We start from the raw sequence: 19664 nt of genomic DNA, 5'->3' as shown, positions 1-19664 counted from the left end.
CCAGAAGATGCTGCAAGTTACTTTGATTTTAATAAGAAGGGAACACAAGAATTCCCTTTTTTGGCTGCAGTGATGTTCCTTAAGTGAAAAATGTAGTTGCTTAGTCGGTCCTTGATGCGCAGTCTGGGTGGACTCTCTTCACCATGTGTGCTTAGTGTATCTGCTTGCCTTTGGCTCCCAGGCTCTGGTTCTCTCATCACTGACAGTGCAGGAGTGTTATTTCATTCCAGGACTTCTTTCTGAATGAGCCAACTGAATTTCTCCAAGACAAAACCCAGAACAGTTGAGGTCAGTCCAGGAGATGCTCCAGATAGCTACAGTAGACACTAATTCCACCCAGAATMCAACACACTTGACACCATGCCATAAAATCACCAGCCATCTCATTTTAACCAGTGCTGTGAACTAAGCAAGCTGCAGCTTTTGGAGAAAAAATACTTGGAACAGTCCAAATATTTCAGTTGTGTCAACCAGCTGCAAAGAAACAGGCAAAGATTCTGATGGGACAGGCTGCGTGGAACACATGATTAAGTCAAACTGAGACAAACAGGGCAAAATGAGTGGAGGTTTTCCTTTGTCCTTGGGAAAACATATCAAAGCTAAGCCAAGTGAATTGAGAAGAGAAATACGTCTTTATTGTTCYTCTTGTCTTTTCACAACAAAAATAAAATCTGGAGAAGCTCTGTCAATCATACCCCAGGTTGCAAATTTTACTTAGAGACTGTTACTTTCAGAAAATAATTCTTGGCACCAATACAGTGCTATGAAAAGCAATAATAGAACTGAAACAAGAAGAGACATACAGCAAATCAAAACAGTAAGTGAATGAATTCTGTGAGTTCAGATCTTTCAGAGGGGTTATTTTAAGTTTAAAGCACCTGCAGTATCCTGTATGGGAGAGCTTCCCATCATCACAGACACGATTTAGATCTTGTTGATAAAACTAGTTGAAAGTGATAAATCGTTATTTTCCATCCCCAAAAGATTTTTTTCTTTTCCAACTCTAGTTTCCAACTTGTTATTGAAGATTGTGTGAAACAAATGAGCTCTGAGCTGAGCCAGATGCGAGGCAATGGCAACGCAGCAGGCAACAAGAACAGCGCAGCCCTCGATGCCGAGCTGGTGCTGAGGCCGCTCATGGACTTTCTGGATAAAACGTACGTGGGGTGGCCGGGTGCTCCCTGGTTAATGCCTAGAAATAGCTTGTGGTGCCTCTGGTGTTTGTGGCATTGTGATATATGCAGATGCTCTTCTTGAGACACTTAGCTAACATTAAGCAACTTTTATGTAAGTAACATATTCAGCTGCTTTCTCTTTAAACGTGCTTTGAGGCATTGGAAAGGAACCCAAAGCACATTTGTTTGGAGACTTTTGACAAACTGCTGTGCATCTGTGATGGTCAGTAAGGCCTCATTTTGAAGGTAGTAGCTGGAGATGGGAAGTATTTCTTTAGGTTTCCAATGATAGGACTGGGAAGCCATAGTCAAAGGCTGATTTAAATAATCAATTTATAATTAACCTTCCTTTCTGCAAGGCATTACTTCACACTGTACCTGCATCTCAGAGTGGGACCAGGGGACACAGCTAGAATCACAGAAACACAGCTAGAATCACACTTCCTGACTGAATATATATATATATATTATATATATTTGTGTATATATATATATTTGTATATATAAAAATCTCCAAATATATATAAAATCTCCAATGTCTAGCAGGGTCCATAGGAGAGTGTAAAGGGTAGAGAAGGCAAATGGGAAGGGGACTTGGGGGTTGACTTTTACATGACTTTAATCTTTATATAGGCTTTCGCTGTTAATATGGATTGCAAGCCTAGTTGGCAATGGGACAATTGTTTATTCAATATGTTGGGAGTTGGTGTTTTTGCAATACTGGTAACTGGTAATTGGATTAATAAACTTAGAAAAAAAATGTCTTTTAGCTGCTGTATGTGTATGTTAGCCTTTTTATTCTTAGCAATCTACCTCATCCTGTGTGTTTAGCTGCTGAAAGGTTATGCACWGCTTTGAAGCAGTATCATTTTTTATTTTATTTACTTCCGAATTGAGACAATTTCCAGAACAAGTCTTCAGGAAAAGACAAAAATGTCTGTGCACTTGCATATACCTGTCCTAAGCTTATAACGTGAAACCCCGCGAGGGGCTGGTTTGCTGCTTGTGAGGTCTGATTCTAGCTTACCATTTGGCAAAGCCACCTGACATTGAAATGAATAATGATACGATGGAAACAAAGCAAAGATGTTTTTAAAATACTGGCCAAACAGAAAACGTTCCACTCCACTGGAGTGTTATACATTATTTTAGTATGTCCTAAATCCCTTACRCATAAAGTAAAAGTGTAATACTAAAACAAATTTTGCTTGGCAATTTCAAAGAAAAAAGGATAGTATTATAACATTGATGTCGTTTTTTAATTACTTTCATTTATGTACATTTTACAAGGTCGTAATAACAGATGCCAGGTAAGTTGTCATATGTTTATGTTTATTGCTATGAGGTGYATATTCATAAAAATCTTTTTACATGAGCAGCTCAGATATGCATATATGGCGATCTTTAGAGAACTATTTGTGAAATAATAGTTTGAATTTGTCTTCCTGTGCCTGAAAACGAGCACTTTATTTATGTTACTCATTCACGTACATGATGGTTCATGAAAATGCCCTTAGATGAAGAGCACAGATAGAYAGATAGAGATCCTTCAAATACTTAATTTGACCATACTAGTAATATATCATACAGTTGCACAGAAAGTACCTACATATATATTCATACATCTTTATATATCTATATAAATGCTTCAGGATGGTATTTCTGAATTTGCAGCACTGCAACTAGTTGTATATCGCAGTAGACATATTTGCCAACAAAGACGACTTTGGGCTTTTCTGTTGTTGTTTTTATGGCATAAATTATATATTAAAACCTTAATTTAGGAGTTAGCGGGGGGGGTTAAATTGTCCATCAAACCATATAACTCATTGTAAATTTGCATTTTTATACGTGTCACTAATACTACTAAGCAGGAACAGAGGTACTAGAGATTTACAAGATTTTCTAATCTACAGGTCCTTTTTCAACAAAAACCTTCTTTACTAGCAATATTGTGAAAAATTATCAAATAGCTGATTACTGTACTGACAGAGAAAAATGAAGCCATAATGGCTATAAATCTGAGGATATTGTGATTCAGCATCTTCAGGGTCTTAACTCTGGTTTTGAAACTTGCTCTGTACTTTATTACAGCTTAAGCCTCTCTGCGAAAATCTGTGAGAAGACAGTTCTGAAACGGGTTCTGAAAGAGCTGTGGAAGCTGGTCCTGAACAAAATAGAAAAGCAGATTGTGCTTCCACCACTGACGGACCAGAGTGTAAGTAGCCGCGCGGGGCTGCCGTGGCCAGGTCGCTCGCGACGTCGCCCTTCGGTAGCAGGGAGGAAGACGATGCTGCTGGATGGGTGCCAGTCCAGGGCAGGGCGGTTCTGACGGATCCAGTTGGTTTGGTTTTGTGAAGGCAGAAAAAAAGAAACGGAACTTGGGGGTGTGCTTTTGTAGAAGGTTTAAGGGGGGTTTCTCATGGCTTCACCAGCCGAAAACCAAGCACGTTCCTCCTGGAACTGTGGTGCTTTTTATTTCCCTACTTTTACTTTTTTCTCTCCTTCTCTGTGGGACTGGAATAGCTGATTCTTCTGATTTCCAATCCTATCAGAATAAAGATCACCATCCTTATTACAAGCTGTTCACTGCATTGCTTCTGTGTGCTTTGGGCAGCTTTCCTGTGTTACCAGTTAAGCTTCTGCTTAGTATCTGTAAGACATATTACATTGTAATATACGAAAAAAATACATAAGTAAACTGGTGGAGAGACAAGAGGAAATATAACTGCACAGGTGTAAATGGTATAAATGTATAAAATGTATATATGGTAGGTAAATAATAGTGGCTTTGAAAAATTCTAGTGTAGAACTTACCACACCATCATACCCAGGTCTCCATTCACTGAATTTGCTCGTATTTACTGTACTGCTGTTGCTTATCACGCATTTAGAAAAAGGCTTTCAAGCTCTATGTGAAATTTATATTTCTGACAGTTAATTTGATTTTATGACCACCTGAGGCAAGAACATGGTAAATTTTATCTGCAAATGTACAGACAGTGCTTAAATTGGACAGCTGTACTTCCCATTCAGAATTACAAGGAATTGCTAGCTGTATGGATATACTTTAACAAGTTCCCTTACACTCTGAATCATAGACAAGTGTGGTTCTGAGCTGGATTTTTTCTGTTGCCTTTTTTTTTCTCCATTTACTAATACAGAATTACCTGTCAAAGGTGCAGAGTCCACTTGGTGTTAAAAGCACGCTGTTGCAGTTAATATTATAAAACAACATTTTAGAAACCTTTCCACCCAAACTTCTATCCTAGCATCTAAGAACTATGCTTTTGGACAAGTATCTCATTGAAGCAGGTATTAACACTGTATAAAAGCAGTCTGTCTGTTACAAATATATTAAATAAAAAATGAGACTGTAGGCAGGAGCACAAGAAACTGCTATCAGAACCACAGACAACGTTTTTGTAGTACAGGATGTGAGAGGATCACACAGGCCTTCAGCTGCTTTGCCAGAGCAACTAAATCGAAACCTGCTTTGCAYGTAATAGCAACTTTTGCAATCAGTGACTTCAGCTAATGTCCTAGCAGAAAATAAGAAAATGTTACTATAAAAAACAAACACTGTAGTAAGGCTGTTTTCTGAATTTTCAACGTGAATACAGGGGCCGCAGATGATATTCAGCGCAGCCAAAGATCTTGGACAGCTGTCAAAACTCAAGGTAATGTAGCCAAATGAATCTGTGAATGGTCTGCTCCAATGAAGGAAGGGATTAAATATCAGTAACTCTGCAGCCAAACCTCATGCCTCACTCCTGTGCTTATTTACTATAGTAAGACTGAATGTGGCAGTAGCTGGACATGGATGATTAATGGTTTTACAGTACGGTCCAAAACAAATCAGGATTAAAAGACAGTATTTGCTCACATAAATAAGTGATCACTAGCTGGGGCCAAGATATCATTCCCATATTGCACAACTCAGCCTTATGAACATTAAGCATATGGTATGTTATGGCTCAGTTGTGAGGAAACACTTAAAATGAGAGTACTTGTAAGTTTGTTTTTCATATTAGTTATAATCTGTGTGGAAACACAGTATCTCTGCAATAAACTTTACTGCACTGTATTTGTAAAGGCAGTAATAGCTTACAAGTTTGGTAGTTGTAGTAGTTTGCCATTCACATTTCAGAATTGGGCAGAAATGTGGTAATTTGTGTTTCTGTGTCTAACAGCTCAGTCTGCTGAGTAAAATGCTAAGTAAATAATGGGGTGGTTATCTTAGAAAAAGTTCCCAGGACTACCATTACTTTATGATTGTATTCAGTGCATTCTAATCAGAGTCATTTTTTTAAGCATGGGATATTAACAAACATTAGTTTGACTGTCAGATTCATTAGTGAAATAGATTGTTTCAATATCATCTAATTTTACTCATTTGAACTTAAAATTTAACCTCTGCAACACCCCAACCAAACAGAGAAACACTGTATCATGATAACAGAAATAAAGCCATATAGATTCCACCCCTTAAATATCGGTTCTTTCCTCCTCCTCTGTAACCTAACCTTTTAAGAAACAAAAGCACTGTTCTGGGTTAGAATTTGTGATAAAATAGGTCTAAAGTTTAACTAATCTCTGCTAAACATAAGCAGTTTCGGGGGTTTATTTGTTAGTGTGTTCTTTTTGGTTTATTTTTTAACCAAGGACAGGCCTCTCTCTTTTAATCACCTGCATTCTTGACATGCCTTGCAGGACCATGTGATTCGAGAGGAAGCCAGGAGCCTGACCTTGAGGCAGTGTGCAATCATGGAAGTAGCCTTAGCTACTATTAAGGTACGGCTTTCCRTGTGCTTCTCTTCCAACACAAACAGCAGGCTTGAATACCATATTCTACAATACAATTATAATGCTACATTATATATATAATTCTACAATACAATACAGTGTTCTATACAGCCTGATAGAATCATAAAGATCCATGCAACATGGCAAGAGCAGTATGTACCTAAGCTCTTTATAGGGATTTGAAAGCAATATCTAATACTCTACTTGAAGCAAAAGCCAGAAAAGTAACTCACACAATTGTAGACCAAACATTCACAGCATCCAGTTACGGGGTGGGTGGCCAAGGCTTTTCTGATTCCTGTTTCTTTGCAGTTTAGAGAGCGTGGCCCAATCTGTTAGGCTGCATCCTTGTTATGTTGCAGCGTAGCCTCTCTAGCACCCACGCAGGAAGGGCTGAACCAGAAAAGTTTCTAACTTCACTTTCCTACAGATARACCCCGCCACGCACACACACAGGTATTTCACAGCACTGGAAGGCAGGGATTTCTCTACCGTGCAGTAGTGTACACTATTTTAAATTCATTATCCAGTTGAATTTTTTACAATCTTTTTGCCATTTGTATTCACCACCTAATTAACTGTCTCTTCTACATAACTGGATTTAATTCACAGATACCGTTTAATTATTCTTCATATTGGCCCTTTTCCCATGAAACCAATCATATTTGGATGAATCGAAATTTTGTGTATTACCAACACCAACAAGATAACTATTTCACAAAATCTTACCATTACATAATTGCTTTAAAATAGATTTTACAGCTGATTTTAAAATATATTTTTAAGGCAGCCATAATGTTTAGAGACTCAATATTAGCAAAAGTACAAATTAATTTACTGATAAATAGGATCTGACCTCTCTGAAAGGATGAGAAGACCAGGCCACAGGCCACATGAATTCTTCTGAACACACTGTATATGTTCAGATCAATGATCCTTCTGTTGGGTTATTCCTCTAATAAAATGCAAAAGCTGAGAGGTTAATGAAGWCTTCTTTTTTGATAGAAAGCTGGAGAGAAAGAGAACGATTTTCATGCAGTGTTCACATATTGGGTTTCTAGGGTCAAAATAAACCACTAAGAATGTTATTTAGTATACTGAAGTTCTTTCACATTGAGCTGGATCATTACTTCTTGTAAATATTTCAAAGCAATCAGTTAACAGAATCACAGGATCTGCTAATGTCTCCAGATTGTTTATTTGCTTTCATGCAACCTTTAGCCTTCAGCAGCTGCTGCTGCAGATGCTGCCCTTTATGTGGAGACACAACTGAAAAATATTACAGTAACAAGAAACACCATGAACATGCATTAGAGCTTGCTTACAAGTTGATTAAGTGCTTTGGTGAAAGCATGATCCCACTTTCAAACAATTCCATTAATAGCAATTTCCTTGGAAAGCACAGTAATTGACTGGGAAATATATAAATTTCACAGAAGCATTCAGTGGTGACAAAATAAATATGACCAATTTAGAAGCTCTTAAATTTATCCTGACTGCTTAGGTGGGATTAAAATAATTTGTAACCCCAGTGGAAGGTGTGCTGGCAGAATAAGTGCTGGCAGACACCTAAAGGAAGCTGCTCTTCCAGAAAGCCTTGATGGGCAGCTAGACCTTGAYGAGTGGCTGCGGCAGCACCAAATGCCTCAGGCGTAATCTGGCCACAGCTCAAGTTTGCAGGCCCTGCTCTGCATGGCTTGGGGTTTACTGATGCCTCGTGTATGCAAGGGCATGCAGGAACAGTAGCTGCACCTGTCCTGCCCAAAAGGAAATCCCCCTTGAGGGAGGTTATTCTACCTGAACTGTCTCAGGGGCCACATGATGATGACCAGTTCATCATCTCTTTCTCCTTCTTCCATAGTCCATGAAACCAAAATGTAGCCACTCAAGGATAGCTCACACCTTCTCTGCAACTCCACAGAGGCGCTGAAAATTACAATGCAATGCAAATCCCCCAAAATTTGCATTCTAGGGTTTTTCTCTTTTAAATCTATGAGAAATTTTGTCCTTTCCTCAGAAAGATATTCTTTATGTATACTGGGCACCATGATTAGAGTTTTGAGAATTATTTTTGGATAAAAAGTAATTAAACCCACTTTTTATCTCCACAATCTAAAAAGGACTTTCCACATTTATATGGCTTTGTGATATAAATACATGAGAGAATGAAGGACAGTGTAGTGTTGTGTAATTGTCTTGTCTGCAGATCTTAAAATTTTCACATTTGGAAAAAAAGCTCGCATTTAGAGATCATCACAGTTACCTCAACCACTGCAATCATAAATTAAGCCACACCAGCCATTGTTTCTTTTAAAAGTTTGTGCATGAAGTTTGGTTAAAATTGTATGTCTAACTGAGACCTCAGTCTGGTACTTTGCCTCTCTGAAGCTTCTGTTTCCTTTTCAGCAATACTTCCATGCTGGAGGCAGTGGGCTGAAAAAGAACTTCCTGGAAAAGAGCCCAGACCTGCAGTCCCTGAAATACGCTCTTAGCCTTTACACACAAACTACCGATGCCTTGATTAAGAAATTCATACACACGCAGACATCGCAAAGTAAGTGACCTGTAAATACATGCAAATACCTCAAAATTATATTTTAAATATTTTAAATAATTGGTTCTCAAGGGCAGTCTACAAACATTGTGGTATTTTAGTATTTATTGACACAAATCTTTGCATGGGATGTTATCCGGTGTCAGCCACTGCTATAAATCAGTGGAGCTTGACTGAGATCAGTGCATTTGCCTGACTMACTTTGGCATGAAGAATAGGTCCCACAGTTCTGTATGAACACTGAGCATCAAGGTTATTTGTAGGAGCATTTGAGACACAAACAGAATTGTACAGGTTAAACTAGACTATATATTGTAATTATTAAAATCAAATAAATTTGATTTTAGACATTATTTTAAACAGTATTTTAGCCATTATAAATACTTTCAGAGCCTGGTGGCTGTTAATTACTACCCAGGATAATTTTGGAAAGTATAACTTGTCCCATAGGGTTTCCCTTCGAGATTAAGAACAATTGTGGGTAACGTACTGAAATGTGGCACACGGGCTTCACGTGGCAGAACCTGTACTGACTTCTCCTGCTAAGACGTCACCTGTAAAAATTTTCAAGAGTGCTCAACAGAAGTTCTGTGCCTGGGAATTTAGGAAGACATTGACAGCAAGCCCATCACTCTGTGGGTTCAAAAGGAATGGGATGTGTCAGTTGGCTGAAACAGAGTATTATTCTCCATGTTTGGATGTTTTCATTGTGCCTTTTCAGAATTCATATTTAAAACCATGCTCCTGAAAATGTTCCATTGTTCATCTCTCCCAAAACCAAATAAAGGCGGAGAATATGCAAGAACCTCAAATTAGGTATATTTTGAATCTCTTCATCACCGACAATAATGCCACTTTTTTTCTGCTCTAGAATTCTGGTGTACTGATCACTGGTGCACAAAAATAATTGAAAGATAGAGGTCTCTTCATGTATAATAAGTATACCGTTTTTTAATGTTACCTGTCGGTAAAGAACCTTCTGTGACTTAAAAAGGAGGGTGCAAATAGTATTAGGCAGAAATTCCTTCTATTTTCAAAGAAAACTATTTCTCATCTTTCTTAGCCATACTAGTGTTTTCAAACTGCTGATACCAGAACTCTTTTCATACATACAACTCTTTGCATGCTTGCAAAGCATTGCAAGCCGCAGAGTTTCTTCAGTCTAAAAACTGTCCATTTTTACATGGTAATAAGCGATACTAGATTTCTTTCAAATAGAGTGAGCATTTGTAAAAATGGCTATCACTTCATATGTTTAAGAAGAAATACAGTTTGCCAATCTGTAAGAATTACCTTCCAATTATGTGAACGCAAAAAAAAAAATAATTGGGCATTTAAGCTGAAAATAAATTGATTTTTCCTCTGATATACAATATCTCACTTATCGTAAAAGATAATTTTTGCAGCCTGCCCTCTAGATTCATTTTAAGGAATGATTTCCCAGACATCTTCCATTTTAGACTTAGGATCATCATGAATTAATTCTTATACCAGAAGTGAGGAAAAAATGATGTAAATCTCTCTTATGTAGGAAATAGGTAATTTTTCTTCTCAAAAAAGATTATAAATTTGGACAGAAACTGATTCATTATTATTGTATTTTGCTTTTTCCTATGCATACTTTCATTGCAACTGTAAAGAAAACCTGCTTTTCATCATCAAAATTTTCATGTTCCTCAAAATYCTGTTACGGCTGTTCCATGGTGAAAGTGCACTAGTGTGGGAGCATTCTTCTTCCTATTCTGGATGCTCAGTTCTTATGTACAGCTCTCAGATCAAACAGATATTTTACCATCTTCTGCTCATTTGGGTTTTCACAATATTATAAGCATATGGCAAGATAAACCAGATGCAAAGGATGTGCTTTAATTAGCCCCTGTTTCAGTCACTGCCATGTGCCTATCACACAGCACGCTCCGTGGTCCTTTCCTCAATAGTGCTGCAGGGGCTGCTGCTCCGCCCGGGCCACGGTAGCTGGCCGAAGAGCTCTGTGGTGTCCCTACATGGAAGCCAGCCCCTCTGCTGGTCCTGCTGTACCAGACAGGAGGAGCTTCAACGCCATCCCCAGGTCACTTAGCAGGTATTTTCCTCAGGCCACTTACAGCTCTGTTTCAGCAGGAACAACACTCCTGCGGACAAACATTCACTGGTCATCTACCAACTACAGAGCTGTAATAACTTGATTTTTACCTTTCAGACATCTTCCAGCACAGCACTGAGATCCTGTGGTGAAGACAGAAAAAAAATAAAACAACAAAACCCACTAACTTCTATATAGTCCAGCTGACTTATCAGTCAGGAAATAAATTAGCCCCAAAGCCTAAATAACTGCTACAGAATGTGTCAGTAGAGCACAAAGACTTTACTAATTGCAATGGAGGAAGGACCAGTTCAGGTATTTTCACAGTATAGATTCTCTATTTGCTCTCACACAAGATGTCTGCAGTGCGCAGAATGGACAGCTTAAGCCTCCCTGTGTTGGGAAAAATAGAATGGAGGCTCGGAGACAGTTTTGCTTGGCTGGTGGCTTTAAGAAGAAGGAATTAGGCCCAGTGGATCTCAGTGAACTGCTGCAGCTGCCATTTGTGCCTGTAGTAAAGAACATTCAGCCCTTCCATAAGGGACCTTGGCACATGTAACCAACTGAGGCAAGGACAGCTGGCTCTGCATAGTAAAATGTAAAGGTTTAAAAAGTTGTACAAGCTATTTATTTCATAAATAAAATGAGCATTAATAGCAGTATAAATAGAGAAATATAAATAAATAATAACAAATACAAAATGAGAGCACTGAACTGTCAGAGCCCCTGCTAGCTTTCCTGCTTCTTCCTTTTAAACATTTCAGACCTAATGTAAGCATAAAACCTGAACTGTGAGCAGCATCTTGTTTCTTCATAAATATAGTGAAAGTGTTTATTTACATAACACTAAAGGACAGCCTGYACTGTGTCAGTATAAATGATGTAAACATACACACACATATGTGTATTTTATATATATACTTATATATATATATATAGGTAACACCGTTGCCACAAAAAAAAAAGTTGACTTAGTAATTGTTGCAGTGAAAATATAATCCCTAGCCAAAATGATGAGGAAAGCACAAATATCCTTTCAGCATAACTGCAGTAGAAGACAGTCATCTTATGAAACATCCATGGATGGTTTATGTATGATTTAAGGTGTCAAACTGTTAAATATTTTTCAAAAATCCCATATGCGACCAGCCTGGGATGTGCATGCCCATCGTGATGATGCGCATTGTGCCCACCCAGGACTCACTATAAAGTATCACCAGGGTTATGTTTAACCACAGAGGGAATTCTTTTTTCCTTTTTTCCATCAAGCTGCATTGTGGCTAAGGCACTGAAAGGTAAAAAGTTGTGTTTGACCTGTTTGAGAAGCAGGTACCTTCACAGATTTTACTTTTTTATCTTACTCTGCTTGATCTTTTATGTTTCAGAGCAGTTCTGCCAACTCTCTGGACTCTTTTCTGAACAGACAAGTGTTTGAATAAGTAAACAGCACTGCTGAACATAAACTAGAAGTAACTTTCTGAATAACTGACAACTTTTTTTTTTTTAATGTGAGCTGCTTTTTGAAAGCACCGTGGTGATAAATGTTGTAAATTCTAATACCTCCATACTTTTACTTTTGGCAAACTATAAAAACGAAGTACCTCAAACACTGCGACATCCTGAACACACTCTCACTTATTATCAACAACTTCTCCAAGCTGAATGCCGCTGCCGTGTCCCACACGGTCACTTATCAACGTCATCCAGGAACATCTTTTTTTCTCACGCATATATAGCAGGTTACTTTTATAAGCCCTATTAGAGACTACTTCAACTCTTCAYTGTAAGAATATAGGGAGCAGCAATCCATGGTGGCAGAACTGCAACGTGCCGTTGCTTGACTAACAAGAATTTGTATTAGTTGAGCAGAAAAATCAATACTGGACCCGCACAGAGCTCCTACTGCAGTGCCTATTTTGTGCTTAAATTGCTGCAGAGCAGGGCACAGAGTATTTTTTAACATGAGCTGATTGTATCAGCTTTCCTCTTTTCACATGCTAGACAAGCAGAAGCTAAAAGTGGAAGCATCTAAAACCAAGAGGAGATAATAAGTAGAATTTAACTCCTGAAGTAATCCCTGCTTCATCCACTGGAGTTTCAAATTGAGGTCACAATCTTGTGTTATACAACATTACTTCATAAAAAGAAAAAATAGCTTGAAAAGATAATGGGAATTACCACCAAAAGATCAAACTAGTTACAGCACATTAAAGTGAGAATATGTAAATRTAATAAATTATTTTGCTGCAATGTCTGTTACAGGTCTGCATCACAAGCTGCAGAACTTGGCCTAGTTGCAATCAATGTATGCTAACAGACTACATAAAATATGCACAGTGAAGAAATTTGCAGATTCATGACTAATAGATTTTACCATATGCTAATATCAAAATTAATGTGTTCAGAATCCAGGGAGAAAATAAATATTTTAAAGGTTCAACTGTAAGAAAACAAAATGGCTAGTGAAATACAGGGTGTTCACAGGCACTTTGCTTGAGAGGGTGTCATGACAAAATACCTTTGCTTACCTTTAAAGGAAATACTAAAGCACCTAAATTATAAGATGTGTATTACTGTTCCCTTTAAGAGTTCAGAAATGCAAACATAAAATACTGGTATGCAAAATATTTATAATGCCCATTTAAAATCATCAGATGTATGTCAACAACTTTCTAAAGAAGTTAATGCTATCATGTAGTATTTAATACATGTATAAACTTTCCAACTTGAGAGGCTATACTTGTCTGTATGGAGAATTGAGTCTGCTCTTTTAAAATACTGAACGAAATTAGTATGTCCTTTCAGTTCTCTGAATTTTAGATATATATATTTTTTATTTTTTTATATATATATAAAATTACATACACACAAGCCTGTTATTACTACAAATTACAAATTACCATTATTCATTACCTGGTCCTTCTCTCTAGATATTAAGCATGCTGCAGTTTATTTACAGCTGGATCTCACCAGAGGCCCCAGGGTTGTCTCCAACTGACACACTGCTACCTGCAGAGGTGAATGTGGGCAGCTGAGTGCCCGCCTGCTCCCTCTGTGCTCTGTCCTTGCTCTCTGCATAAAGATATAACGACTGCAAAACAGGCACCTTCCTGATTCATACAGAAAAAAAATACAGTGAAGGAAAAAAAATGTGCATACATGCATATATTACTATGTGCACACACACACACACACACACACACACACACACACACATGTATATGGTTCAATAGATGTATGTGTACATATCATGAAACTAAATTACAGAACTTCTAAGAATGTATTCTTGGTCAATAAATTCTTACAATGTAGTAACTACAGGTAGCATAAAAAGCCTTTCAAGCACACACAGAAAACCTCTCTTTTCAGGCACCTGAGAGTAGGCACTGATCTCTTTTGGATGAAATGCAGACCAGTAGACCATTTATTAAAGACTTCAGTTTCCAGAAGCGGAATCAAGTCTCTCTCTTCACAGAAATATCAAATTTCTAGCACCAGGAGAGAGAATTAGTACATTTCTGAGTTCTCTGCACGGAAAAAGACTGTGAATGTAGCTCCACATCAGAGTTTGGACATCCAGCCACTGTTTTGTTGACAAATCCCAATCCTGGTTTTGCTTGAATTTCTAACACCCAAACCCAAAAAGAGCAGCATTCTGCACACTCTCTTTTGTACAAATACTCTGAACACCATTGTTTGTTTAAAGCTCAACGGAGCTGTACAGAGGAGAAAGTGCAGGGAAAAGAGAAAAAAAAAAAAAAAAAAGGATAACAGCTGAGATTCTACCTGTGTAAGGCATGAAAATCCACTGTGCAGTGTCCACTACCTGTTCTGCAGATACGTAAGTCTTGCCAGTCTTGCCTTTGCAACAACTGCCTGGCTGGAGTAGTCTTTGCAAGAGCCACTTAAACAGGATGGACATGGAACAGCCCACAAGCGCAAGGCCTTCAATTCTTCTGGATTTAATAACAGAAAAGAAAAAAAAAAGAAAAAAAAAAAAGACATCTGTTGTTAATTAAAACTGTAATTGTTAATGGCTGAAACAAGAAGGATATGTCCCTAGTTGAACAGCACTGAAAACCTATTATTATTCTCTTTTGCTACTAGGCTGTTTTGTAACATGAAAGAATCCTTGCTTTGCAGGCGTGCCCTTAATCTCTCTCTCACTCTCTCTCCCTCTCAATCTCCACCACACACATGCTCAGTCTGTTGTTGTCGTCTCTCATGCTGCATGCTGTGAAAAACACTCGCAAATTAAGCTGATTTTTATATGAAACTACTGTCTGTAAAATACTATGATTGCCAAAAGATCATGAAGCAGTTTTTCAAAAGGAAAAAAAAAAAGCCAACCAAAATATAGGATAGTCAATAGTCCTTATCATGAAATGATGTTAACTCAGGATTACACAATTGTTTACAAACTCCAGTCCACAGGCACAGAGCTCATGCGCACAGCCGAGTGCAGGGACAGACAGTCTCTTTTTTGGAGTCAGTACTACTTAATTCCAGCTGACTTATTTACACATTTATAGTATTTGGGCTTTGCTCATGTTTTTTTTYTCCTAGGCTGTTGTGTTTTGTTTTGTTATAGCTGACAAATTTTGCTATACTGAACTGTAAACAGAAGAATAGCAGCTTGATGCTACTATTCCTTTAAATGCAGTACCAGATTAAATCTAACTCCCTTAGCAAGTATAACAAGCACTGCCTTTACAGAGGGGGCAGTTCTGGCCTCTATGACTACTTCTATAGAAGAAATTACACTCTTACATAAAATTTCCCATTTATAATAGAAGATGTCAWATACTATTTTTATACAAATACTGGACCTTTGGCCTTGGCTGCAGTGCTCCTCCCTCCGCTTACATGCACAGGCTCTGCCGTGTCAGCCRCTCACCTGGGCATAGTTGGGCCCTGGGCCGTCGGCGGCCAGAGCAGCCCGGTTGGTAGCTCAACTTCTCGGGCGTATTTTGCCGCTCTCGCTGAGCCCCGTGCTGCAACACCAGGGTGCCCCTATGCAAGAAAAAAAGGAACAGTATATATTTAATAGGTGAAATTACAAATACAGAGGGTAAAGTATAACACAAATTATTTATTTTTAGAATATATTAAACATTTTCAAAAATAATTATTTCTAGAAATATTCAAAAAGAAATGAAGAGCAGTAAAAAAACTCTTAACAGCACAGAAAGACTGGAATTACAGTAATGCAAGTTTCTAAAAGTATTGCTGTCTAGTACATGGAATTTGACATTCAGATGTAACTTACGTTTGTTCGTTGTCTGTGAATCATATTTATTTCTGCTAGGCTCATCATTCAGGAAAACCTTGCAGTTAGTTTCCAAAGCTCTCCTGTTAAAAACACCTTGTAAAGCTTCCTGCTCTTAAAGGATTCAGTCCCAATAAAGGATGACTTTCACAGTACAGGGCAAAGACACTGCTGCACAAGGACCGGCTGCTGGAGGAAGAGTCCTCTCCATTTCACAGAGCTTTATTCTACAGCCCAGGGGGAACTTGGAGCCTTGGGCGGGGGGGGGGGGGGGGGGGGGGGGGGGGGGGGGGGGGGCACACATTTATTTTGGCATGTGTAGCCAATACGAGTGTTACAACGACAAAACACTTGACCAGGGTATCAGTACAAAATAACTTTTTTAAAAAAAAATCAGATTATGGCTATAACAACATTGTGACACTGGTGATAGTCCAGGACCCAAATAAAGAAGAAATCAAAACCTGATTTTTTTATACCTTCACTGAGTGAGTGCACCTGTGAGAGGATGGCAGCTTTTAATTCCTATAAATAAGCCTGTAAATAAGCCTATAAATAAGCCTATAAATAAGCCAGAAAGTCATCATAGGTTATACTATGCTCTCTTACAAACATAATCTCTGAGTTGTTGCATTGACTAATGAAAGCGTTCATCATTTTGTCCAAAACATTCTTGATTTTCCTTAATGTGCTTTTCTTTTTTTCTTTTGTAAGCTAGAGGCTAAAACAAATGATTGGCATGGGCTGATCTATTCAGCAATACTGAGGATCAGCCCGACTCACCTTCCACTGCAGTCGATGGTAAATTAATTCAGAGTAAAAGAGTGTTCAAGAACTGAAGGGCACTCAGAATTTTCAGTTTATTATTTGATCCAATATTTCTCTGCTTTAGATATACCACATTTCAGAAATGAGGCCTTGAAACAAGAATTTTTCTGGGAAGAGGATTTTACACAGTATTTTGAACCCTAAAGAAAAGTTCTGTGTGTTTGCAAGAGAAAAGAGAGAAAGAAATCAGCTTTAATTATATCACTCTGTTATATCACTSTGATAAAATCACTCTAAATATTTTTATAGGGCAATCAGATAAATCCACTGTTTTACCACTATAAAAATGCTGTTTTACTGATTTTATTCCAGCTTTTCTGGTCCATTTCATTTGTGTCTTAATATACATAGTCATAAATACATTTCATGCATTATTTATTGTGAACAAGACGTAGGATGAATCAGCAGCTTAATTAGCCCCCCAGGGCAGTGCAGTTTGCTTTAATAAGTTCTCCCAACTGCACCAAGTAGTTTAATGGCCATTGAAAACCTGATGTGTTACAAGTTCCCTCTTTGCACAACTTAAATGGCCCCAAAAATCTAGTTGTACATTTGTTTGAGCAACCTGTGATTCAGAAGTAGCGGCTATGAACAGCTTAAGATATTAAAAGAGATGAGATTTTTACTAAAAATGTTGTCTTTGACCATGTTTCCAAAGCGGATTCATGGCAACTCTGAGCCACATTCATTTGAAAGCTGGAAGCTGCAAACAGCGTTCAAGGATTCTGGGCAACAAACTGAGCACTGAATATTTAACTTACCTAATATCCGAACTGGGAAAAATAGGACATGATAAAAACAAAATATGCTGGTTATCAACTAATTCAGGGAAAAAAAAATCCCAGTGTGTTCATACAAGGCACAGAAGAAATTAGGTAGAATAAAGCAGCCTCTTCCCTGTCCTTCCTAACTCCTTTATGGGCTGCTAGAATTTCTAACAGAAAAACACTGAAGAAAAACTTGTTTCCCAGCTTGTGTAGATGGGTGGAAAACCAGTGGGCAAGGAACTTGTGTATAAATATCAATCAATAATTGATTCCCATTAAAATTTGAAATTCCTGTCAGCATTCTGAGTATTTCTGAGCAAGGATACTATTAACAGCCATTACTGTCTCTTTCTCTACTGATTATTATTTCAGGCCAAGCTTCTAATAATTCAGTGGGAGAGATATCCATACAGGTGGATGTTTCTACACACCCTGGAACTGGCGAGCATAAAGTTACAGTAAAAGGTAAGTTGCAAATAGCAAGCTTTAAAAAGCAACCAACAACAGCAAACTCCAAGACACACAGCTATTCAGGCTCAGTAAAACATCCCTGTATTGAAAGGATGGATGTTAAGCGTTACCGGGCTTCTGTGCTTCTAAAGCTGAGACTGTGATTCAGGTTGTCAGCATCACACTTTTTCCTTGCTCAACAGCAGCAGGAGTCGTGATTATAGAGGTCGGTTTTGTCTGTGATGAATGACTACACCAAATTACACCAAATTTGCTTTTAACAAATAAAATCCCTTTGCTCTGCACAGCCTGAATTCCAAAGCAACCACAGTTTATATAAGCTGGTTTTTGAACTAGAGAAGAGGTAGCAGACAAAACAGCTGTTAAGGTCAGTATTAGTGAAGTGCACACTTGTATTTGCTGCTGTTGGAACGGGACGTGTTCAGCCCTCTCACTCAGCAGACACCAGGCAGGCTGCCAGCTATTGATTTTCCATAGCAGAGATCTCAGATCACTCTCCAGTGACCTTTCAGTGCCTGTATAAAGTCATACCGGATAATTAATTGAAGTTCCTCCAATGGGGCTTTATTTGTTAAACGCCTTTTCTTTTCTTTTCCTTTCCTTTTCTTTTTTCTTTCCTCCTTTTCTTTTTAGTTGTAGCAATTAATAATCTAAATTGGCAAACAACAGCTATGTTCCGACCGTTTGTGGAAGTCTGTGTATTAGGTCCTAACCTCAGTGACAAGAAACGAAAACACGGAACTAAGACAAAGAGCAACACGTGGTCACCAAAATACAATGAAACGTTCCAATTGTAAGTCTTTTCTGTCTGCTAATTTTATATTTTATACAAATACTGTCAGAATTTCTTCCATTTTTAACTGTAAGGACTAAAAATATCCTAAGGCCAAGGTCAAAGAGCACTTCAAAGCAATTTGTTGACTGGTATTAGTTTTATATGAAGATGAAAGACAACCACAAGGCTTCCAGTCTTTATAAAAGCTGGTTTTAAAGTAAAGTTTTTTTCTATACACAAAAATAAATATTTATGGACCTGAGAGATCGTTTGTCTAAGTAGTTATCTGGACTAAAGCACTAACTCTTGYTGCTAGAGATCTGGAGCATTTTGTCTGTGGAGATACCCCAAGATTTAAAGCATTAAAGCATGCTGATGTTATATTCCTCTGTTCTCTAAGCCTCAAAATGACAGCCTTTTCACTTAGGCTGGGGATTTCTAGTTTAACATTCCCCACAGCACYTCTCTTGCACCCATTCAGACCTCCACTCCTTTCCCAACTGAGACCCCCTTCATTTTCTAAGCACTGAGCCCCCGCACGCCAGGCTCGGTTTCTCCTCCTGAGCACGGGCCCTGCTGCCCTGCGTTTGCTTCATCCCTGGCCGCATCTGTGACACCAACTGCCTGGGGGGAGCCAGGGCGGCAGGGAAGCAGCAAGGCAGAGGCGGTGCCGCCGCGCGCTCCCACGCCATGCAGAGCAGTGAGCAACCGAGGTGCAGCAAGAGAGCAAAATGTGCAGTGCTGTCGAGGAACCAACCCCAGCAGATCTGTGGTCAGCAGCATAGCAGCTCTTCTCCTAAGGGACGGGAGTGACCTGCAAAAGGAACAGCAGTTTGAGGCGGGATGAGGATGTACCCACAGATCTAGGCAGGATGCATGCAGATTCCTGCACAACAGCTACATAACAGGGAATGTTTGCTCCAGTTGGGTTTAGTCTGT

The 19664-nt window shown here is 38.5% G+C and overlaps 1 protein-coding gene across 1 annotated transcript in view; it reads left to right on the top strand.

The window, feature by feature from the left end:
* UNC13C (unc-13 homolog C) overlaps positions 1–19664 on the top strand; it is a 113353-nt gene that overhangs the window by 91195 nt on the left and 2494 nt on the right. The window contains exons 25-31 of the mRNA XM_026045785.1: positions 1008–1157; positions 3270–3393; positions 4799–4855; positions 5889–5969; positions 8388–8535; positions 17852–17944; positions 18584–18743. Coding sequence (XP_025901570.1) covers positions 1008–1157; positions 3270–3393; positions 4799–4855; positions 5889–5969; positions 8388–8535; positions 17852–17944; positions 18584–18743 — 813 coding nt within the window. The remainder of the gene's footprint in view (positions 1–1007; positions 1158–3269; positions 3394–4798; positions 4856–5888; positions 5970–8387; positions 8536–17851; positions 17945–18583; positions 18744–19664) is intronic.

The sequence above is a fragment of the Nothoprocta perdicaria genome, unplaced genomic scaffold, assembly GCF_003342845.1.
Source record: "Nothoprocta perdicaria isolate Ctin4 unplaced genomic scaffold, notPer1 scaffold_41, whole genome shotgun sequence".
Taxonomy (NCBI): Eukaryota; Metazoa; Chordata; class Aves; order Tinamiformes; family Tinamidae; genus Nothoprocta; species Nothoprocta perdicaria.
The sequence above is the reverse complement of the archived record's forward strand: the minus strand, read 5'-3'. Positions and strand labels throughout refer to the sequence as shown.